The sequence below is a fragment of the Oncorhynchus clarkii genome, chromosome 6, assembly GCF_045791955.1.
Source record: "Oncorhynchus clarkii lewisi isolate Uvic-CL-2024 chromosome 6, UVic_Ocla_1.0, whole genome shotgun sequence".
Taxonomy (NCBI): domain Eukaryota; kingdom Metazoa; phylum Chordata; class Actinopteri; order Salmoniformes; family Salmonidae; genus Oncorhynchus; species Oncorhynchus clarkii.
Genome location: NC_092152.1, coordinates 16,744,019 through 16,769,970, shown reverse-complemented (window position 1 = coordinate 16,769,970; position 25,952 = coordinate 16,744,019). Strand labels below are relative to the sequence as shown.

Here is a 25,952-nt window from a genome sequence, read left to right as displayed (position 1 = left end):
CATTGACTGGACAGAGCTTATCTTTCACAGTGTTGCCATTCCTAGATGGACTCCATGTTATAGCTATTTAACTTTTGCAGGCTGCGAGAGCACTAGCTAGATTTCCACACATAAGCCTCACACCTAGTCCATATCCTCCCAAGTCCATGGTCGTTGCTAAATACGCCCTTCAACCTGGAAGGGGGTATTTAGTCAGTCAAAACCCCACCATTTAAAGAGAACAATTATGTTTTACAGCATGTCAGGTCTGTGTCTAAGGTGAGGTTTGGTCCATTGTGAAGGTCTGCAGCTGTCCCTTTTATTTTGTTGAGGTTTAAAGGGGAACTTAATTGCTTTAGGTCAATGTTTCACAGACAACCCCAAGTCCCAGGCCAGTCCGTGTACAAAAACAATGCCAGCACCATCAGCATGCTCCTCATTGCACTGTAGCCTACAGTATACTCAGAGGCAATCTACAGATGATGGATGGTTTGCTGGTCATTTCAAAATAAGAGCTTGAATAAGATATCTGAGTTCTGTTTTATTATGGGCGTATTTTGTCATGAAGTTTACCGGTAAACTGCACAATGTATGTGATGAACATGATATTGCAAGTGGATTCCAAGTGGCAGTATTGGGGACTCACATTGGAACTCACCTTCCGGAACATTAATTGCTATATTCTGATTATTTTGCTCACTGCATTTTGCTCGTTTATTGTCAACCTATAAACAAGAGACCGTTGAACAGCTAGTTGAGGTGATATATGTGTCTGACAGTGCAGTGAGTATTCCTCTGTCAGTGACTGACTGCACAGACTAGATGGTTTTCTCCATCTCTGGTAAAAGTGAGTGAGGACCAGCCAGGCTCAGCCGACAGATATTAACCTGGTTGTTCTTCTGAAATGGCCTCAGGATGAAAGCACTACTGTGGTGATTGGGTATGCTCTGAGATCCCTTGCCAAGATATTCGATCATGAGCTCAGAGCTCAATATTTCTTCTGGTGCACCTGAGGTTCAACCTGTGATGGAATCTGGCTCAGGGAATACGCACTGTACAACAATCAACTGTGTGTGTGTGTGTGTGCAATTGCTTGTGTTCCTGTTTTAGAATTATTGTTATTGTTCCGTATTTACCAAAGAGAGTAAAATTGATATACTCTCATGACAGATGGCAGATTTGTTATCCAATGGTATAAGCTGCTTTGCTACAGTATGTATTAACTGTAAATGAGCTGTATTACTGTAAATGAGCTAACAGCTTCTCCCTAATATTGTACTAGAAGGCAACAGAAGGGGAATTGTTTTGGCCATGAAATTCATTAATGCGAGGATCAGGAGAGAGGGAAGTCTGGACACTGTGTATTAAATTATTCCCTGTCTCAGTCTAGGTCAAAGGAACTTTGTGTCTTTAAAAAAATGAAATCTCACTCATTTGATTACGTTGTTTGGCAAAAAAAACATTTTCTTTAGAAGAGAACATTGTCTCTGAGAGACTTGTGTCTTACATAAGGCATGGCCAAAACCTCGGATCTGTTTGGCCTTTTATATCATAATGAATAAGATTATACAGTATGTACAGGGTGGAACTAGATCAACACCTCTTCCATTAGATGCCTTGTGTATACGGGTCAGGCCCTGAGAAAGGCAGAGAGGGCGGGGCTATTCAGAGCAGAGCTGACTCGAAGAATGAGTTGAGGAATAAACCCTGACCATGAAGTTGAACCTGGGGTCAAAACTTCCCCTGCCTGGATCACATGCTATGGGGTATAGGCACGCGCACACACGCACACACCGTTTTTTCCACTGTCTTCTCTCTCATGCTGCATCAGCTCAGATTTCACAGCTTGGATATAGTGCCTCCAATGTCATTCTAGAGAATTTGGCAGTACACTCTTAGAAAAAAAGGTGCTATCTAGAACCGAAATGGTATCTTTGGCTGTCCCCATAGAATAACCCTTTGAAGAACACTTTTTGGTTCCAAGTAGAGTCAGTTTGGTTCCAGGAAGAACTTTATTGGATTCCATGTAAAACCGTTTCCCCAGAGGGTTCTACATGGAACCCGAAATAGTTCTACCTGGAACCAAAAAGGGTTTAACCTAGAACCAAATAGGGTTATCCTATGGGTACAGCCAAAGAACCGTTTGGGAATCCTTTTGCCTAAAAGTGTAGATAGTATAGCATGAGGTTTAAAGCTGGTGAATGACCTATTACATTCAAAGAGCTGCATTGTCAGCATCACCAGTATGCACTCCGTCTTTACTGTGCCAAAGATACTTTTTTATTTTCTATAAGATAATTGTTTAGGTATGGGTAATGCTCATTGTTGCGTCGTTCTAATTAGGCCTTCAGACCAGAATATGGGTGCAAAGAGCTAACATAGTTTCTTGCAATTTTCCGGACGAGGTCATCCAAAAATCCTTAATCTAATGTCTGCTTGCCAACACTTCTAAGTAAAGTTCAATACATCTGTACTCTCAAAAAGCCTACCTACAACACATAACGATAGGTCACCTAATGAGTGGCATCTTGTGAAATGGAAGTGTCGGAGAGTCCTGCTTCCACTCTTCTCTAATGTAGCCATCGGCTCAACAAAAGACACTTGAAGGTGACTTCTTATCAAATGGTCACACAACGACAATAGATGACACTGCTGTAGGTCTATCCCTCCAGCCATACTCTGTTTATGACGTTCTCTATGTATTGGACTACACCGCTGAACTCTGACCCCCTGTCTTGATTACCTTGGAAACCAAATACAAGTCCAGGCAGGATGATTCTGTTCCAAGAAAGCTACAATACAAGCAGAGGTCTCGTAAACCTGGCCCTTTAAAGGAAGGAAGTGTCACTGAAATCAATAAAATCAAACGGAGTGTTTTCCTTGGACTGTTTTCCTTGGAGTGTTGTCCTTGGAGTGTTGTCCTTGGAGTGTTGTCCTTGGACTGTTTTCCTTGGACTGTTTTCCTTGGAGTGTTTTCCTTGGAGTGTTTTCCTTGGAGTGTTGTCCTTGGAGTGTTGTCCTTGGAGTGTTGTCCTTGAAGTGTTGTCCTTGGAGTGTTGTCCTTGGAGTGTTGTCCTTGGAGTGTTGTCCTTGGTGGAAAAAGTACCCAATTGTCAGACTTGAGTAAACGTAAAGATACCTTTAATAGAAAATGACGTAAAATGAAATGAAATGAAGTAAAAGTGAATGTCACCAAGTAAATTACTACTTGAGTAAAAATCTAAAAGTATTTGGTTTTAAATATACTTAAATATTAAGAGTAAAAGTATGAATAATTTAAAGCAAACCAGATGGCACAATTTTCTTATTTAAAAAAGATTACAGATAGCCAGGGGCACACTCCAACAGTCAGACATCATTTACAAATGATGCATTTGTGTTTAGTGATTCTGCCATATCAGAGGCAGTAGGAATGACCAGGGAGGTTCTGTTGATAAGTGTGTGAATTGGACCATTAGCAGGTAGAACTGTCCTGCTAAGCATTCAAAATGTAACAAGTACTTTTGGGTGTCAGGGAAAACATTTTTTTTCTAGTAAAGTAAAAGTAGTACTTAAGTAAAAATATATAAATAGTAATGTAAAGTACAGATAAAGTAGTAGTACTTAAGTAAACATATAAATAGTAATGTAAAGTACAGATAAAGTAGTAGTACTTAAGTAAAAATATAAATAGTAATGTAAAGTACAGATACCCCCAAAAACTACTTAAGTTGTGCTTCAAAGTATTTTTACTTAAGTACTTTACACCACTGAGTGTTTTACTTGGAGTGTTTTCCTTGTGTCGTCTAGAGACCATTTCAGTAGAACGTCTTTGAAGTGCTTCCAATCCCTAGATCCCTATAAAAAAAGGTTCGCTTTTTTACCTTTTTGTTTTATTTTACTGCACCCACTGGTCTTTGTTCTTGTTTTATTCTCAATGTATGGACTAAAGTATGTTACTTGAAATGTATGTAAATATAATTGGCTTATGCATGATTGAACTACCTTCCACTTGATAAAGGTACTAGATTGGTGGACTCATCAGCTGTTGTGAGATTTCTGTTTTCATTGTGCATGTGAGCTCCTCATCCAGTGGGTTTAACAGTCCTTTCCCATGTGATCTGCCCGTACAGGCTTCCTCAAGAGCCAGTGCTCGGTAGCCCCACCTCCTAAGCGATGGTGCCCGGAGGAGACGGGCGGCTCGCCCACAGCATGCTTGTGCTTCACAGGCATTTGCCCACTTCACCAGCACAGGAGACCCACAGGTAAAGGAAAACACCTGTGATAAACCCCCTAGCAGGAACACACCTGTGATAAACCCCCTAGCAGGAACACACCTGTGATAAACCCACGAGCAGGAACACACCTGTGATAAACCCCCTAGCAGGAACACACCTGTGATAAACCCCCGAGCAGGAACACACCTGTGATAAACCCCCGAGCAGGAACACACCTGTGATAAACCCCCGAGCAGGAACACACCTGTGATAAACCCCCTAGCAGGAGCACACCTGTGATAAACCCCCTAGCAGGAACACACCTGTGATAAACCCCCTAGCAGGAACACACCTGTGATAAACCCCTGAGCAGGAACACACCTGTGATAAACCCCCTAGCAGGAAAACACCTGTGATAAACCCCCGAGCAGGAACACACCTGTGATAAACCCCCTAGCAGGAACACACCTGTGATAAACCCCCTAGCAGGAACACACCTGTGAAAAACCCCCGAGCAGGAACACACCCGTGATAAACCCCTGAGCAGGAACACACCTGTGATAAACCCCTAAGCAGGAACACACCTGTGATAAACCCCCGAGCAGGAACACACCTGTGATAAACCCCCTAGCAGGAACACACCTGTGATAAACCCCTAAGCAGGAACACACCTGTGATAAACCCCCGAGCAGGCACACACCTGTGATAAACCCCTGAGCAGGAACACACCTGTGATAAACTCCCTAGCAGGAACACACCTGTGATAAACTCCCTAGCAGGAACACACCTGTGATAAACTCCCTAGCAGGAACACACCTGTGATAAACTCCCTAGCAGGAACACACCTGTGCATCACTTATGCAATTTCTGTTTGTCTCACCTGTATCAACCAGTTACAGTTTTATCTACATGTACTATATATGATATGATGTAAAATAGTGTCTGCATTGGGCATTTTTGGTTTCTTATTGTACATGGTTAAAAATGACAACAGTATGTTAACATGATTGGAAACATAATCATTCAATTACTTTACATGGAACTGACAATTGAGTCACTGTTAAAACAAAATCAATACAATTTTCCAGAAAAACAACACAAAAAACATGACTGGCAGGGAATTCTAGTGAAGCATGGTGGTATCAACTACCTTATATTTTTAAGACACCTGATTTTTAATATTCAACCTCTTGGTGGACATTTTCTTTTGTCTTTGCCTGAAAACTGTGTCAACTACAAATAATATTTTCCTATGTCAACATCCCAATGGGCACACACTAGTTGAATCAACGTTTTTCCACACAATATATATGAAATTACGTTGAACCAATGTGGAATAGATGTTGAATTGACATCTGTTCCCAGTGGGATGTTACAACACAGTTCTCTTCCACAGCCCTGACAGTTCCCATCTGGTGTGTAATTACCTATCATATGCAACTGGTAGAATTTTGATTCAGTAAAACATATTCATCAACAAAACACTTATCTGACATCTAAATAACAGATAAAACTAGTCATGTGCCTTGATTAGAGTTTCATCTAATCATTGGTTTGTTGAACTGGGTTTAAACGGGTTGTACAGAACTGAAGCGCTTCTATTGCCTTGTTAAAGTTCCTGAGGTGTTCATTTGCTATGGAAAGTCCCAATGATAACATGCTATCTGTGGTTCAGAATAGACAAGAGGATGATGGGAACCTCCAGAGGGCATGCAGATGACTTTAACACTTCTCTGTGTTGTGGTGGGTTGACATGTCTCTCACACAGCCTGGAGAGGATTCTGTCTCCGAGGACTGAGAATAGTGCAGCAATCCAAACTTGGAAGTACTTTTGTCACCTGAAACCAAACAAAGCCACGGGGAGGGGAGACTACATTACATGCACATGTATAAAAACTACACATGAGAAAGGTCTGCTCAAACCAGAAGGTTTAATGCAATGTTTCAGTACTGGGTAAAGCAGATTGGGCGAATGGAAGAGATTATCCTGTGGAATTTTTGGGCTGACCTACAGTGCATTCGGAAACTATTCAGACGCCTTGACTTTTTCCACATTTTGTTACGTTACAGCTTTATTCTAAAGCTCCGAGATAGGATTGTGTCGAAGCAAAGATCTGGGAAATGGTACCCACAAATGTCTGTGGCATTGAAGGTCCCCAAGAACACAGTGGCCTCCATCATTCTTAAATGGAAGAAGTTTTGAACCATTAAGAATCTTCCTATTGCTGACCGCACGGCCAAACTGAGCAATCGGGGGAGGTGACCAATAACCCGATGGTCACTCTGACAGAGGTCCAGAGATCCTCTGGGGAAATGGGAGAACCTTCTGGAAGGTCAACCACCTCTGCAGCACTCCACCAATCAAGCCTTTATGGTAGAGTGGCCATAAGGAAGCCACCCCTCAGTATAAGGCACATGACAGCCCGTTTGGAGTTTGCCAAAAGTCACCTAAAGGACTCTGACCATGAGAAACAAGATTCTCTGGTCTGATGAAACCAAGATTGAACTATTTGGCCTGAATGCTAAGCACCACGTCTGGAGGAAACCTGGCACCATCCCTATGGTGAAGCATGGTGGTGTCAGAATCATGCTGTGGGGATGTTTTTCAGCGGCAGGGACTTGGAGACTAGTCAGGATCAAGGGAAAGATGAACGAAGCAAATTACAGAGAGATCCTTGATGAAAATCTGTTCCAGAGCGCTCAGGACCTCAAACTGGGGTGAAGGTTAACCTTCCAACAGGACAACAACCTTAACCACACAGCCTAGACAACGCAGGAGTGGCTTCAGGAAAAGTCTCTGAATGTCCTTGAGTGGCCCAGCCAGAGCTCGGACTTGAACCTGTTCAAACATTTCTGGAGAGACCTGACAATAGCTGTGCAGCAACGCTCCCATCCAATTTGACAGAGTTTGAGAGGATCTGCAGAAAAAAATGGAGAAACTCCCCAAATACAGGTGTGCCAAGCATGTAGCATCATACCCAAGAAGACTCAAGGTTGTAATCGCTGCCGAAGGTGCTTCAACAAAGTACTGAGTGAAGTGTCTTAATACTTCTTTTTTTTTTATACATTTGCAAAAAAAAATTGGAACATTTTTTTTTTTGCTTCTTCATTATGAGGTATTGTGTGTAGATTGATGAGGCAAAAAACGATTTAATACATTTTAGAATAAGGCTGTAACGTAACAACATTTGGAAAAAGTGAAGGTGTCTGAATACTTCCCGAATGCACTGTATGATTGGATGGGAGAGGAAGCCAATGCACTGGGCTTATGTTTTCCTGATGATGAGTGCCGCTGCCTGGGCTATAGTGAAAGCAGACTGGCAGCGCGGGGATAGCTTTCTACATGCCTTCACATGTAGAAAGCTACACATGCCTTCACATGTAGAAAGCTACACATGCCTTCTTAGGGAAAAACACATCTTTACAGGAGAGGGAGACAAGTGATTTTGTGAGACAGTGTTTCCCCTATATGCATTTAGCAGAGGCTCACCGTCGCTGCTAAATCGTGGTCGCCACTGCAAAAAGTTACAAATAATAATCATCAATATTATTATTTGTTTATATATAATTTTTGGGTTGGTAAATAGTTTTCAGTGTAAACTTAAAATACTAAAAGCAGATATAAAGTATGTAGAAAAGATAGTGGACTTATATAGTTTTTAATAAGAGAATCTTTGAGAACTAACAATCTCCAAAATAACAACTAGACAGTCAGGGAGAATCTAAAATGGCATGGCATTGGGCTCCCATTGATTTTGGCAAAAAGTGTACAATTGCAGGAAATTAGCTTTAAAACAGAAGCATTTTGTCTCTGCGGCCAAGAGGGCCTCTACAACTGCAGCATTGCCAACCCCACACTAATGTTTCCAAGGGGAAACACTGAGGCAAGTGTATGTGGTATAAGCGGCATATAACAATAGATGTTCTATTGGATTATGTGGGTACAGAAACAATTACAGTACAATGACCCTCTTTAGACTGCTATGGTGATGTCAGGGGGTCAGGATTCATGTTGTAGTGTCTGTCTGTGCTGCTTACAGCAGAGGGTGGTTGGAGAGATGCACGTGCAGTGGAGATGCCTCTACTGTATCTATCCCAGGTCTTTATCAGACTCATGTTCATTAGGGCACACAACGTATTTGTATTTTTTTACTGTTTTGCAACATATTGGATAAGTTCATGTAGTCCCTGCCTATTTTCAGTCCCAGGAGTCATTAGGGACAAATCATGTCACAGTTAAGCTCAATCTCTCCACTGACATTATATCTCTTTCAAAACCATTCACTGGCTGCCATCTCTCGCTTTTAGTACATTATTCAATGAAATAGGTTATTTAAACACATTTCTGGATAAACACATTTTGGATAAACACATTTCTGCCATGCCCATTTATTCAACTCCTTTTGGGTCCATTAATGTTTTTTTTTAGGAACATGTCATTAAAGCCCCCGTGCATTCTTTGTGATTGTAATAAATCACTGTGTGTGTTTGTATGTGTTTGTTTAATGAAAATAACTCCAAAATATATTTTGTGTAGTTTATTTCCCTGAGCCTCCTTTGGCCTTTTAAATGCCCAGTCTTATCATGTGGTCATTAGGAAACAAATTTGAAGATATTTACATACACAGCACTGATTGGTTGATAGGAGGGCACACCCCTTACCCAGAAGAACAGGCATTGGTCTAATATAATCAGATCACATTGTGATGGCATGATGTGGGCCAACATGTCCATCCCACCTAAACAGGCTGAAATTCCAGGCATTTTTTTTACCAACAGCTCTTACACAAAAAGAGCATTATGATAATTTTCACCATTTCACAATGTTCTTTCGACCTCGTAGTGTGGATTTTAATATTTTTGTGCCAAATCATGATTTTTAACTGCACTGCCTCTTTAATGACTTGCTTTCATAATTTGAGGTATTATGTTGTATGGTATATATTTCAAAACCTTGTCCTCCCGGTTCCCACGACTTAATCAGAATAACTGCTTAAAAACTGATAGTTTAGACTACAGTATAGAGACTAAGGGAGTTGAAGAGGTGATGGTTGATAATGCTTTTCAAAGTAGGTTATTTATTCTGCAAGTTGATAACTTTCATAGTATGGGTGTAACTACAGCATGTGACTCCATGTTCATATAATGGAGGCAGGTAATAAGGACACCCTCCCACATCACACCCACAGTGTCCTAGTGAAAATACATTTGGACTGAGCGGAGGTTAGTAACGATGAAAGTAATGCGGACATTTAGTACATTTCCTTCATAACTCCCTTCAAGTGTTTGTTGGTTGCCACAGGCTTATGTTGTGGACCCCAGGAGATCCTAATAAAATACTAAAATCTTCTTGACATCACATGAGATAGATGTTCAGATACTGTACTGAGCTGTACACTGAGAGAGAGAGGATGGAATCCTTTCTATAGCGATTTTCTTATTGAGCACACACGTCAGGGAAATCAACTTTAAAATAGGGATGGGAATTGCTAGGGACCTCACCATACGATATTATCACAGTACTTAGGTACCGATACGATATCTATTGCGATTCTCACAATTCTATATGTATTGCGTTTAGATGTTCCAAACATATTTCTCACCATATGTCTGCTGCAGAGGGAAGTAGAGAGAGCCATTCAGAAAACATAATGGAAATAAAATTGCTGAAAACAAATTGTCTCCCTATTTGAAAAGAAGATGGAGGACAAGCTATGAAAGAAAAATACTGGAGTTTTGGTGCAGCTACAGCAAACTACCTCACAAATAATACTGCGATATTCTCAAAACAACACGATACGATATATCGTCAAAAATAATATGTAACCGTTACGATTTTCCCCTCATCACTACTTTAAAAGTCAAGTCCAGTGGGATGTTGGCGTATTATGTTTTGTTTGAATCCCAGCCTAGACTATACTACACAGAAGACAGCACTCTACTTCCTTCCCTCCTTCCCTCCATCCCATCATCCCTCCTAGAATAGCCCATAGCCCCAAGTCCTGGATGCACATTGAAATGAAGTCATCAATTCCTCAACACAGTGTTAACATTAAAATAACAAGACTTGGCATAGATAACTAAATAAATCAGATCTGTGGACTCAGTGACTACATCATATTTACTGGTGATCCAGAATGGATAGTTGCCATGAGATCCATCATACTGAATCTCTAATGATAGAGGAACGTAGTATTAGACTGTCACAGCATTGAATCTGTATTGTAGTGCAATTTCTCTCAAATACGGGTCATTAGATATGTTGCAGTTGTTGCAATTCTATGAAGGTTTTGGTTGCACTTGCAGTTGGTCCCACCATTGCCTTCCCACCCTGACTCTCTGTTTGCCTACCCAGGTTTACGTGTGTGTGCATGTCCTGGCAGCCTAGCGGTTAGAGCGCTGGGCCAGTAACCAAAAGGTGTTTGTTTCGAATATCCTAGCCAACCAATGTGATTTTTTTTTTTATGTGCCCTTGAGCAAGGCACTTAACCCTAATTTGCTCCAGGGATGCTGTACTACTATGGCTGTAAAACAACACATTTCACTGCACCTATCATACTACCATGGCTGACCCTGTAAAACAACACCTATCATACTACCATGGCTGACCCTGTAAAACAACACATTTCACTGCACCTATCATACTACTATGACTGCCCCTGTAAAACAACACATTTCACTGCACCTATCATACTACTATGACTGACCCTGTAAAACAACACATTTCACTGCACCTATCATACTACTATGACTGCCCCTGTAAAACAACACATTTCACTGCACCTATCATACTACTATGACTGACCCTGTAAAACAACACATTTCACTGCACCTATCATACTACTATGACTGCCCCTGTAAAACAACACATTTCACTGCACCTATCATACTACTATGACTGACCCTGTAAAACAACACATTTCACTGCACCTATCATACTACTATGGCTGATCCTGTAAAACAACACATTACACTGCACCTATCATACTACTATGACTGCCCCTGTAAAACAACACATTTCACTGCATCTATCATACTACTATGACTGCCTCTGTAAAACAACACATTTCACTGCATCTATCGTACTACTATGACTGACCCTGTAAAACAACACATTTCACTGCACCTATCATACTACTATGACTGACCCTGTAAAACAACACATTTCACTGCACCTATCATACTACTATGACTGCCCCTGTAAAACAACACATTTCACTGCACCTATCATACTACCATGGCTGACCCTGTAAAACAACACATTTCACTGCACCTATCATACTACTATGACTGACCCTGTAAAACAACACATTTCACTGCACCTATCATACTACTATGGCTGATCCTGTAAAACAACACATTTCACTGCACCTATCATACTACCATGGCTGACCCTGTAAAACAACACCTATCATACTACTATGACTGCCCCTGTAAAACAACACCTATCATACTACTATGACTGCCCCTGTAAAACAACACATTTCACTGCACCTATCATACTACCATGGCTGACCCTGTAAAACAACACATTTCACTGCATCTATCGTACTACTATGACTGACCCTGTAAAACAACACATTTCACTGCACCTATCATACTACTATGACTGACCCTGTAAAACAACACATTTCACTGCACCTATCATACTACTATGACTGACCCTGTAAAACAACACATTTCACTGCATCTATCATACTACTATGACTGACCCTGTAAAACAACACATTTCACTGCACCTATCATACTACTATGACTGACCCTGTAAAACAACACATTTCACTGCACCTATCATACTACCATGGCTGACCCTGCAAAACAACACATTTCACTGCACCTATCATACTACCATGGCTGACCCTGCAAAACAACACATTTCACTGCACCTATCATACTACTATGACTGACCCTGTAAAACAACACATTTCACTGCACCTATCATACTACCATGGCTGACCCTGCAAAACAACACATTTCACTGCACCTATCCGGTGTATGTAATGACTTATTTTTCTTTACCTGTACCTACATAAAGTAGTGCTGATTGCAGGCCTATGCTGGACAGACCTGGGTTTAAATAGTATTATTATTTTAAATTGGTTGAGCGTTTGATTGAGCCTACCTGTAAGTGCCAGATGTGCAGTCTTTGCACTTCTGGGACATTTCCATTGGTTTAATTTATTTACGCATGTGCAGTTGAAGTATTTGAGAAGGACACCAATGCTATTTGCAGCCAGCTGTGATGCTGGTAGAGAGCCAGGACAGTGCCATAGGGGAATGAATACAGAGATGGAGAATAGGATCCAGTTGCTGCACTGCCAGGCATTCACAGGGTCTCACAATTCCAGCTCCCACATCTCCCACACTGAATAACTGGGAAATGTAGTGAGGGTGGGGAAACCCAGCCCAAACCTGTCTGTCACACATGGGCACCATGCCAAGCTGGACAACTCAAACCAACCACAGAATTCTCACAGAACGACACTCCCAGTTACATAACACTCAGTCTTACTAAAAAGGACCAGGGACACTCTAGCTTGTAAACTCTCTTAACACAGTGATTTATGTGACCAAAGTTCATGTTGACACAAATTACATTTATGCTGTTTGTATACTCATGTTTTATTGTTTTTGTAAAGCTCATGTGTTTTTTATGTTGGTGTGTATAGCATTTGTGCCATGAATTTAACAAATGTAACAGAGCCTATTAAATTAACTTTGAATTGAGGTGTTGACATTTCTATTTGATGGATTGGAATTTCAATAGGTTTGGACTGGTTGGTTTTTGCAGTACAAATGGTGGTTTTATTGACTACAGGCTAAATTGATACTCCGAGTATGTATAATAAATGTGTCAATTTATTGTTTTAAGATTACACACACATAGATTTGCCTTTCACTAAATCCTGCTTAAGAAGGTTTAAAATCAGGGATGGGCAACTGGCAGCCCACAACCCTCTTTTGAAGGCCCTTGGATAAATAAAATAAACATTTAAAAAAATTGAGGGGGGGTTCTCAGTCGTGGTCTCAATTTACTGTTCCGAGTTCAAATAATAGAATCCACAAGGTGCAATTTCGAAACTTGGTTGTGCGTCACAGTTTTTCCTCTTGTTATGTCAGTCACTGATAGTAGGTCAATTAGCACATTTTTTAGATTGCTAAATTTGTTTAGAGCCAGTTACAGTATCTATATACCCTGTTATCATTGTGAAATTACTGGCAGGGGGCCTCCCATTGATTTTGTTGGTCAGAATCACTCAGATATCCCTTTGAAAACTCTCGGATAAATACAATAAAATAAACCAATTAATATTATTATTAAAACACTTATGGGGGAAAATTATTTTTGTCAATCTCGCTCAGAAATCATTTAAAAAACTGCAAACATTTTACACCACACAGATAATATAATGTTGAAAGTGTAGGCCTGTCCATACCTGTCCATACCTGTCCATACCTGTCCATACCTGTCCTCTTGTCCGCTTTTCTCAGAAGGTGTCTCATTCCACATAGTTCAGTCTTTCTGTGGCAGGTAATACTATCCTGTACAGGAGGCTAGTTGAAGTGAGCAGTCTCCTATTCTGTTGTTGGATATATGGAGGGAAGGCTGGAGGGAAGGCTTTAGAATGATTTAACACAACCAGCTCAGGACACACTTTACGCTAATTTCCCCCTTGCGTATCAGCAATGTAAGGCTTTGAATATACATTTCAGACCAGATTTCAAATACAGAAACCATTTGAGCCCTGTGTTTTCATGGGATCAAATAATATGAGTGGATTCATGTTTGTTATACAATATAATGATTAATTAAATGTTGGTTCAGCAGCACGTCCACCTGAAGAGGGCTGCTTTGAATTTAGCGACACTGATGACAATATGTTGGAGATGTGTGTATCAGGTGTACATCAACCTTGTTCCTGTCCTCCCTCTCTCCCCCAGACCCCTCCGGTCAGCTGTCCTCACCATCGCTCCGCTCACACCACGCCCATAGGGGAATGGGTGCTCACCGCTTGCACCCATCTCTGCTCATTCCATCGTCTGTGAGCTCCTCAGGACCTCCACACTCACCCATCTGCACCCTGAGCTCGCCCATCACCAGCCTGGCTTTGCCCTTTTCTGTCAGCAGCCGTCCAGCGGGACACCACTCTACCTCCTCCAGCATGGGCTTCAGCCCGCAGGTAAGGCCTCCAATGCAACCTACAACCCCCAGACACCACACTCAATCACCTGCTCCTTGGACTTGGTTTTCCTTCCTTAGTTGGGATCTTGAGAAGAGCTGACTAGGTTTATGGCTGGCCTTCTAGGTTTCCATTATAGATTCAGTGAAACCAAATGTTGCCAAATGAAACTCTTTACAAGCTCGTCTGTAAGGATTCAGGATGGCAACATGTGCGTTGTGTAAAAGAACGGCCAAATGTGAGGATAACCTTTTCACAAACCACAAGCTGAGGCCTGGGTGCTTTATGTGAAACTGAGAAATGCCAGGGTTGCCCATTTATATTTGAAAAGGTCTCACGAGGTTTTGTGGCATGCAAATTCATATGATATAGTAATGGGCTTGACAACTGGATAAAAAGGCTTTTTGTTTCTAGACGGTTATTTTCTATTTTTCATCCGTGTAATCAACTAAACCCTGAGTTATTCCTTTTGAAGAATAGTTGAACAGAACATAGAGCTACATTTAGATATACTTTTCCACTTAAGCTGATGTACTGTACTGTTGCATAACACAGAGCTCTGTGCTATACTGTGCTAGTGCATACAGTAGCATTAGGTTGTTAGCACAATACACTGTTCTGATGGCCTTCTCTGCTTGTGCAAATAGGAAGTTTATCATCAGCTTGTACTTCACTGTTACTTATTAAAGGCCTGGAAGCTTTTCAACAGTAAAACATTTCTTATGATACTTATTTAAATAGAGGACTCTTCTTCTTGAAGTTGTTATGGAAAATGCCAATGTTTGTCATTTAACTTTAATTATGAATTAAGTCTTAAATCTGATGCAAGTCATGTTTTATACTCAAATTTGTCATGTTCTACCCTTAGTTCCTTTGTTTTGTTTTTGTTTTAGTATGGTCAGGGCGTGAGTTGGGGTGGGCAGTCTATGTTATTTTTTTCTATGATTTGGGATTTCTGTGTTTGGCCTGGTATGGTTCTCAATCGTTGTCCCTGATTGAGAACCATACTTAGGCAGCCTGTTTTCACCCTTGATTTGTGGGTGATTATTTTTCCGTTTCAGTGTTTGCACCATTCGGGACTGTTTCGGTTTTCATTTTGATTCTCTTGTTCTCTTGTATTTTGTATTTCTTTTCCATTAAATTACATTATGGATACATACCACGCTGCATTTTGGTCCTCCGATCCTTCCTACTACTCCTCCTCAGAGGAGGAAGAAGAAACCCGTTACAAAATTGTACTAGTCTACTACTGTTATTATTGTAATTTTGGTCTCCAGGACCTGGGTTATGTTTTGCAGGCTGTATATGGGTTATGTTTTGCAGGCTGTATATGGGTTATGTTTTGCAGGCTGTATATGGGTGATGTTTTGCAGGCTGTATATGGGTGATGTTTTGCAGGCTGTATATGGGTTATGTTTTGCAGGCTGTATATGGGTTATGTTTTGCAGGCTGTGAATGGGTTATGTTTTGCAGGCTGTATATGGGTTATGTTACTGTGGTCTAACTCAGTCACTGTTAAAATAAACTTCTAAGGTCAAAGTTGGATGACATCACTCTGACCATGCCGGAATGGGGAACAATATATGTTATGTACTGTAGGGGAGACCAGGGTTGGTTGTCTCAGGGGTTGGTTGTCACATGGAATGTGGGGTTGGTTGTCACAATCAACTCCATTATAAAAAAGAAAATGTGTGGTTGGTTGTAGGTAATTTCAAGGTAACAGAATTACATCATGGGTCCCTGATCTCTGCTAAACATAAATGCATAATTATTGATGTCATTCTCTTCATGGTGATGTATCCTGAATAGGTACACAAGGTACAAAAACGAAGAATCCTCCTTTTCATGTTTGGATGTTATTCTACACACTGGCTATTATTCTAATGAGCTCTGCCCCCAAACAAGACCAAATTTGGTTGGTATGGACTGGACCAAATCTGTACCAATCATAGATGTCTATGTTTCACAGGTTTGGACATCACAGATCATAGATCACAGTACGGCACAGTAGAGTAGAGTTCAGAACAGTATAGTAAAGTACAATACAGTAAATTATATTGTACTCTACTGTACTGTACTGAACTCTACTCTACATTACTCTACTGTAATGTACTGAACTCTAGTGTACTGTACTGAACTCTACTCTAGTCTACTGTACTGTACTGTACTGTACTGTACTCTAGTCTACTCTACTGTACTGAACTATATTCTACTGTACTGTACTTCACTGAACTCTAGTTGACTGAACTGTACTGTCCTCTAAGGTACAGTACTGTTCTTTACTGTATTGAACTCTACTCTACTGTACTGAACTCTACTCTACTGTACTATACTGTACTGTACTATACTCTACAGAACTCTGCTCTACTGTACTGTATTTAACTGAACTCTACTGTACTCCACTGAGCGACACTCTACTGTACTGTACAGTACTGTACTTAACTCTAGTCTACTGTACTGTACTGAACTATACTTTTAAGTACAGTACTGTTCTTTACTGTATTGAACTCTACTCTACTGTACTATACTCTACTGTACTGTACTTTACCGAACTCTGCTCTACTGTACTGTATTTATCTGAACTCTACTGAGCTACACTGTACTGTACTTAACTCTAGTCTACTGTACTATACTTTAAAGTACAGTACTGTTTACTGTATTGAACTCTACTGTGCTGAACTCTACTCTACTGTACTGAACTATACTCTACTGTACTGTACTTTACAGAACTATGCTCTACTGTACTGTATTTAACTGAACCCTACTGAGCTACACTGTACTGTACAGTACTGTACTTAACTCTAGTCTACTGTACTGTATTTAACTGAACTCTACTGTACTCCACTGAGCTACACTCTACTGTACTGTACAGTACTGTACTTAGCTCTAGTGTACTGTACTGAACTATACTTTAAAGTACAGTACTGTTCTTTACTGTATTGAACTCTACTGTACAGTACTGAACTCTACAGTACAGTACTGAACTCTACAGTACTGAACTCTACTGTACAGTACTGAACTCTACTGTACAGTACTGAACTCTACTCTACTGTATTTAACTGAACTCTACTGTACAGTACTGAACTCTGCTCTACTGTATTTAACTGAACTCTACTGTACAGTACTAAACTCTACTGTATTTAACTGAACTCTACTGTACAGTACTGAACTCTACTCCACTGTATTTAACTGAACTCTACTGTACAGTACTGTACTTAACACTAGCCTACTCTACTGTACTGAACTCTACTCTAAGGTACAGTACTGTTCTTAATTGTATTGAACTCTAGTCTACTCTAATCTTGTGGGTCGGCAGGTAGCCTAGTGGTTAGAGCATTGGGCAATTAACCGAAAGGTTGCTGGATTGATTCACTAAACTGACAAGGAAAAATGTGTCGTTCTGCTGCTGAACAAGGCAGTTAATCCACTGTTCCCTGGTAGGCCGTCATTGTAAATAAGATTTTGTTCTTAATCTGACTTGCCTAGTTAAATAAAGGTAACTCTACTGAACTAAACTTCACTGTATTGAACTCTACTGTACTCTACTGTACTCTACTCTACAGTTCTATATTCTACTGTACTGAACTGTTCTCTAATCTACTGTACTTTACTCTACTCTACGGTACTGTACTCTACGGTACTGTACTTTACTTTACTCTTCTGTACTCTACTGTACTGTACTTTACTCTACTCTACTGTACTCTACGGTACGGTACTGTACTTTACTCTTCTGTACTCTACTCTACTCTACTGTACTGTAATTTACTCTACTCTACTGTACTCTACTCTACAGTTCTATATTCTACTGTACTGAACTGTTCTCTAATCTACTGTACTTTACTCTACTCTACGGTACTGTACTCTACGGTACTGTACTTTACTTTACTCTTTTGTACTCTACTGTACTATAATTTACTCTACTCTACTGTACTCTACGGTACGGTACTGTACTTTACTCTTCTGTACTCTACTCTACTGTACTGTACTTTTCTCTAGTCTACTGTACTTTACTTTACTCTTCTGTACTCTACTCTACTTTACTGTACTTTACTCTACTGTACTCTACGGTACTGTACTTTACTTTACTCTACTGTACTGAACTGTTCTCTAAACTACTGTTCTGTACTTTACTCTACTCTACTGTACTCTACTCTACTGTACTCTACGGTACTGTACTTTACTCTTCTGTGCTCTACTGTACTGTACTGTACTTTACTCTACTCTACTGTACTCTACAGTACTGCAATCTACTCTACAGTTCTGTACTTTAGTCTAGTCTACTGTACTGTACTATACTGTACTTTGCTCTAGTCTTCTTTATTGTACTGTAATGTACTGTAAATAAAAGGTTAAATACAAAATAAAATACTCTAGTCTTCTGTACTGTACATTACTGAACTGTACTGTACTGTACTCTACTGTACTCTACAATACAGTGCTTTACTCTACTCTAGTCTACTGTACTGTACTGTACTCTACTCTACATTACTGTACTGTACGACACTACTGTACTCTACTCATCTCTACTCTACTGAACTGTACTCTACTCGAGTCTACTCTACTGTACTGAACTAACCATACTCTACTTTTCTAAGACCCCTTTTCCATCTGTTTGACCAGAAATCAAAGCCTTTGCTTATTCCTAATTTGCAGGATGGAAAATGGTTGAATCATTTATATATGCTTTAACATTTAAAAAAGAAATACAGTTTAAGTCGGAAGTCTACATACACCTTAGCCAAATACATTTAAACTCAGTTTTTCACAATTCCTGACATTTAATCCTAGTAAAAATTCCCTGTTTTAGATAAGTTAGGATCACCACTTTATTTGAATAATGTGAAATGTCAGAATAATAGTAGAGAGAATGACTTATTTCAGCTTTTATTTATTTAATCACATTCCCAGTGGGTCAGAAGTTTACATACACACAATTAGTATTTGGTAGCATTGCCTTTTAAATTGTTTAACTTGGGTCAAATGTTTCGTGTAGCCTTCCACAAGCTTCCCATAATAAGTTGGGTGAAATTTGGCCCATTCCTCCTGACAGAGCTGGTGTAACTGAGTCAGGTTTGTGGGCATCCTTGCTCGCACACGATTTTTCAGTTCTGCCCACAACTTTTCTATAGGATTGAGGTCAGAGCTTTGTGATGGCCACTCCAATACCTTGACTTTGTTATCCTTGAGCCATTTTGCCATAACTTTGGAAGTATGCTTGGGGTCATTGTCCATTTGGAAGACCCATTTGCGACCAAGCTTTAACTTCCTGACTGATGTCTTGAGATGTTGCTACAATATATCCACATAGATTTCCTCCCTCATGAAGCCATATATTTTGTGAAGTGCACCAGTCCCCTCCTGCAGGAAAGCCCCTGCACAGCATGATGCTGCCCTCCCCGGGCTTCACGGTTGGGATGGTATTCTTCGGCTTGCAAGCCTCCCCATTTAACCTCCAAACATAACGATGGTCATTATGGCCAAATAGTTATATTTTTGTTTCATCAGACCAGAGGACATTTTCTTTCTTTTCTCCAAAAAGTACGATCTTTGTCCCCATGTGCAGTTGCAAACCATAGTCTGTCTTTTTTTATGCCCTTTTTGGAGCAGTGGCATCTTCCTTGCTGAGCAGCCTTTCAGTTTATGTCGATATAGGACTCGTTTTACTGTGGATATAGATACTTTTGTACCTGTTTCCTCCAGCATCTTCACAAGATCCTTTGCTGTTGTTCTGGGATTGATTTGCACTTTTCGCATCAAAGTACATTCATCTCCAGGAGACAGAACGCATCTCCTTCTTGAGCGGTATGACGTCTGTTTGGTCCCATGGGGTTTATACTTGCATACTATTGTTTGTACAGATGAACATGGTACCTGCTCCCAAGGATGAACCAGACTTGTGGAGGTCTATAATTTTTTCTGAGGTCTTGGCTGATTTCTTTTGATTTTTCCATGATGTCAAGCAAAGAGGCACTGAGTTTGAAGGTAGGCCTTGAAATACATCCACAGGTACACCTCCAATTGACTCAAATTATGTCGGAAGCTTCTAAAGCCATGACATCATTTTTTGGAATTTTCCAAGCTGTTTAAAGGCACAGTCAACGTAGTGTATGTAAACTTCTGACCCACTGGAATTGTTATACAGTGAATTATAAGTGAAATGATCTGTCTGTAAGCAATTGTTGGAAAAGTGATTTGTTTCATGCGCAAAATTTGTGGAGTTTTAATGACTCCAACCTAAGTGTATGTAAAGTTCCGACTTCAACTGTATATATATATAGCCTCTTAGCTTCCATTTAACACCAATTTGTATGTGCACATATATTAGTGCTCATGGAGTCTTTTACATGAAAACGCCCTTGTCACACTCCAACCCATTGTAACCATATTGTTTGGGGACATTGCCACTGTACAATAAATCCCCAGCTCTTTTGTGCTTTGTGCTGTGAAGAGCTCCCTTTGTTGCCTCCCTCTCACACATATGTTTTCTGTCACACCCACACACGCACACATGCATGTGCAAACACACGCATATACACACCAATTTACTCAACATGTCATTTGTTATTGTCACGGCGTTAAATGTTGATTTTATTTTAGGAATATGGTAGCCTAGTGGTTAGAGTGTTGGGCCAGTAACCGAAAGGTTGCTAGGTCGAATCCCTGAGCTGACAAGGTAAAAAATCTGTTGTTCTACACCTGAACAAGGCAGTTAACCCACTGTTCCCTGGTAGGCTGTCATTGTAAATAAGTATTTGTTCTTAACTGACTTACCTAGTTAAATAAAGGTTACACAATCAAAGAAAGGCCATTTCTAAGACTTTATGCTGTATTGTTTCATTTCCTGTTATAAAAGGAAGCTACTAGCAAACATTGTGACAACCAACCCTGTGATGCGACTGGTGGACAGAGTGTGTTTAATGGCTTATAATGTAGGATGTACGATATGAGGATAAAAACCAAAACCTTGGTCTTTCTCCTAATAATGAAAATAGTCTTGTAAGATATAATGGTGCTGAGAAATACATACAAGAAATACATACAAGAGTAAAAAGTGTGACAACCAAACCCGGTCTACTCTGAGTGTTTTATTTACTGTTATATTTACGGTTATCATCACATAATATCATACAGGCCTAATTGTATACATTTATGCGACATATAAAGGACTCATTTAGATCCTCAACCACAGGGCTTTCCAACGGTATTGTCTACTCACTGCCACTAATATAACAGACCCTGTGGTTAATTCAAATTGGAGCTGGTATGCATAGAAACAATGGACTTATTTTTTGGGACATACTGTATATACAGTGTGTCCAATTTGGCTTCTGAATTGAGAGGGTGTGTATATTAAACCTGCAGACTTGGTCTTGTTGGCTTCCTTGTCAGCTAGTAAAGCGAGCTCTATGGGATGTCTGGTCTGTATCTCATACAGACTCATTATCCCCGTCAGAGGCTTTGACCCCTGACCCCATGGTATCACCTATGATTTGAGTCTGCCACATGGGTTGAATGCTCTTTATTAGCCACCTAAATGGCTTAGCAGACGTCTGTCAGAGAGGAAACTAGCGACAGTTGAAAGCAGCAACAGCTTGACCACATGGTGTATGTCCAGATCTAAGTTAGAACACTATATAGTGGCCCATGGTGAACCCTCCTCTCCCAATGTGTGAAGGTGAAGTTAGAAACTTTCAGAGGAAGGATGAGTAGTTGTGTCATATAAACCACGAGCAGGGCTGTTGATCTGTCTTGTGATGAGGCATACAGTCTAGTGTGTACAGGACAGTGCATTTAGAAAGACCCTGCAGTCCCAGTCTCAGCCTTTGGGCGCGTCTGAAATGTACTACATTATGGACCCTGATAAAAGGTAGTGAGTGCACTGAATAGGGAATAGAGTGCCATTTCAGAGGCTGTCTCAGTCTACCTCCAACACTACACCAGAGGAGTTGGTTAACTAGCTTCTCCATGGCAGCCAGATGGAGAGTGACCGACATGTACAGATCTCTGACTTGGCCCCAGAAGACAACCTCGTCCATGTGGTCCATATGAAATAAACAACAGACACGGTTTCAGTTTCTTTAACACTGAGCCTCTGCCGATGACCTTCTATCTACGTTTTCATTAGATTTCCAGTGTATACATGCACAAACAAAGCACTTACATTTTCTATGGGATTGAGGTCAGGGCTTTGTGATGGCCACTCCAATACCCTGACTTTGTTGTCCTTGAGCCATTTTGCCACAACGTTGAAAGTATGCTTTGTCCCCATGTGCAGTTGCAAACCGTAGTCAGGCTTTTTTATGGCGGTTTTGGAGCAGTGGCTTCTTCCTTGCTGAGCGGCCTTTCAGGTTATATTGATATAGGACTTGTTTTACTGTGGTTATAGATACTTTTGTACCTGCATCCTCCAGCATCTCCACAAGGTCCTTCCACGCACAAACAAAGCACTTCAATATGTCCAACCTCTCCCCCAAAATCCAAGACATCCGAAAACAAATGTCCATATTTGGCATCTAAGGTCTAAGAGGAGGCCTGAATAAACCCTCATTACAAAGATTTGAGTTGGGTTTATGTATGTGGTTGTTCTTTCTACCTGTTAGGGTTAGACTCATATTCTATTTATTATTCTCCTGTCTAAAATTAGGATGTTGGCAACGTGGGGATGCAATGTGAATCACCACAACACAGTTTTGTCTAAAGGGTGTCTGTCGATCACTGTGGTACAAGATCTCAAGACTGTGTGTGTGTGTGTGTGTGTGCGAAGAATGAGAGAGATGAGCGTCTTTGTCTCCACTTTGACAGTCTAATCCTCTTGTCTGTCTGTTCTCTTTGTTGCTTGTTTCCAGCTCAGCTTCCCAGTGATCCCCAGTAGCAGCATCATTATCAGCACAGAGGACATCAAACCCCCACTGGGCCAAAACAGAGTGCTAAAGGTTCCTGCTCAGCCCACATGCACCTGTCTCTCCTTTAACAAACACATCTGTGCCATCTGTGGAGACCGCGCCTCAGGTCAGCACCCCAAACATCCCCACAGCAGCCCCACAACGTCTCCCTGATCCCCAATACAGGGCCCTACAGGCTGGGGGGTCCCTCATCTCAAAATGCGGATTATTGTCATTCTACTGTACAAGCATGAAGGGAAGAACTAAACCGTTGTATGTATTGTTCTGGCAGGTAAGCACTATGGAGTATATAGCTGTGAAGGTTGCAAGGGCTTCTTCAAGAGAACAGTGAGGAAAGAGCTGACGTATACCTGTCGAGACAACAAGGACTGTCTGATTGACAAGCGCCAACGCAACCGATGTCAGTACTGCCGCTACCAGAAGTGTCTGGCCATGGGCATGAAGAGAGAAGGTATGCTCCAGGAAATGACCTGAAAGAGTGAGCACAGACAGACACTCATGTGAAACCAACATCAGAGTGCTGCTTTGCTTCCTCCACTGTACCTGTCCCCTCGCAAACACACGCGACTGACTTCCTCCACAATGTACCAACCAAAAGGATATCCTACGAAGCAGGTTTGAGGAGATTGCGAGGTAGCATTGATCAACTCTGAGTTCACCTCGGGATAGCCAGTCATGTACTGTACATTTTTGTCAGGTAGATGTCTATGGCAATGAATCCTTAAGAACTAACTTGATCCAGGGAAGGCTAACTCAGGGCTAACTCCATTTATCCTGAATGAAGTGTCTGAACCACAGGTTGAGGACCAATGCAATCAGATTCCCCCTCTCTCTCAAAGATTGCGACATCATCCCCTTCATTTGATGAAGAAGACTGATATAAATATTTTATTAATCAAATGCTTTTTAAAAATCTTATTAATCAAATGCTTTTCTGTGTGTTAAAAATGTTTAAAAAGTGACTTGCCCATGGATTGATGTTTCAGCATTGTCTCAATGAAGAGTTCGGCATTTGACTAGCCACGTGCGACATGCACGCGCAGTTACAAGCCTGCTAGAACTTGCAGCAGGCGGATGAGCAATATCCACCGTCACAGTACGGATGAAAACTGAGCTGGACTGTGAAGCTAACGGAAGCTAATTAGCTTTAGAAAACCCTGAGTAGATTTAGCTTGCTCCATAGGATACTCCTTTGCTGTGCTCCCGAATAGGAACCCACCACACACACACACACACACACACACACACACATACACACACAGCATACTTTATAGGGTACACAATCTATCAGAACAGTGTCTAGGGTACACCTTCTGTCACCACAGTGTCTAGGGTACATCGTCTGTCAACACAGTGTCTAGGGTACACCGTCTGTCACCACAGTTTCTAGGGTACACCGTCTGTCACCACAGTGTCTAGGGTACACCGTCTGTCACCACAGTGTCTAGGGTACACCGTCTGTCACCACAGTGTCTAGGGTACACCGTCTGTCACCACAGTGTCTAGGGTACACCGTCTGTCACCACAGTGTCTAGGGTACACCGTCTGTCACCACAGTGTCTAGGATACACCGTTTGTCACCACAGTGTCTAGGATACACCGTTTGTCACCACAGTGTCTAGGATACACCGTTTGTCACCACAGTGTCTAGGATACACCGTTTGTCACCACAGTGTCTAGGGTACACCGTCTGTCACCACAGTGTCTAGGGTACACCGTCTGTCACCACAGTGTCTAGGGTACACCTTCTGTCACCACAGTGTCTAGGGTACACCTTCTGTCACCACAGTGTCTAGGGTACATCTTCTGTCACCACAGTGTCTAGGGTACACCTTCTGTCACCACAGTGTCTAGGGTACACCTTCTGTCACCACAGTGTCTAGGGTACACCTTCTGTCACCACAGTGTCTAGGGTACACCTTCTGTCACCACAGTGTCTAGGGTACACCTTCTGTCACCACAGTGTCTAGGATACACCGTTTGTCACCACAGTGTCTAGGATACACCGTTTGTCACCACAGTGTCAAGGGTACACCTTCTGTCACCACAGTGTCTAGGATATACCGTCTGTCACCACAGTGTCTAGGAGACAGTGTCTGTTACCTCGGTGTCTAGGGTTCAGTGTCTGTCAGCAGAGTTCCTGTATCTACCCTCAGGGCATGGCTCGTGAAGAAATGAGCTCTCGTTGTGGAATACGGACGCTTTCCCTGCTTATTGTACTGTTTATCATGTTTGATGTTTAATTGGATCTTAGCCAATAGTTTCATATACTGAGACACCACTGATTAACACTTTGGTCCCACTGTAAACAAAATATAACTTTTAAAGCTTACTGAACCCTTCATAAACTCTTCATGAGGCCATTCATATCAAATGTCATGCTATAAAAGGAGATCTCCACCTTGGTGGAGTAGGCTAAGAGCATTCCCCACTTCTCTGAGCTGGCCCTGGACAGTGTTGTATGAGGCTGGCTATAACAGAAGCTACATTCAATGCTTTCACCCCAGCTGTGCAGGACGAGCGCCAGAGAGCCAAGGAGAGGCGCGAGAGTGAGGTGGACTCGTTAGGTTGTGCTAACGAAGACATGCCTGTGGAGAGTATAGAGGAGGCGGAGCTCGCTGTGGAGCTAAAGACCAAGACATGCATCAAGGGGAGCCTGGGCATGCCCACCAACTCAGTGAGTTCACTGCATA

At 41.3% G+C, this 25,952-nt stretch overlaps 1 protein-coding gene across 2 annotated transcripts in view; it reads left to right on the top strand.

Moving 5' to 3' along the window:
* The window catches only part of LOC139410664 (retinoic acid receptor RXR-alpha-B-like), a 34,498-nt gene that overhangs the window by 904 nt on the left and 7,642 nt on the right, over nt 1-25,952 (top strand). For both annotated transcript variants that reach the window (XR_011634528.1, XM_071156051.1), the window contains exons 2-6: nt 4,092-4,223; nt 14,118-14,356; nt 23,203-23,365; nt 23,531-23,710; nt 25,767-25,936. Coding sequence is in view for 1 of the 2 variants with exons in the window: in XM_071156051.1 (XP_071012152.1) it covers nt 4,092-4,223; nt 14,118-14,356; nt 23,203-23,365; nt 23,531-23,710; nt 25,767-25,936 (884 nt within the window). In the remaining variant the exon portion in view is untranslated. The remainder of the gene's footprint in view (nt 1-4,091; nt 4,224-14,117; nt 14,357-23,202; nt 23,366-23,530; nt 23,711-25,766; nt 25,937-25,952) is intronic.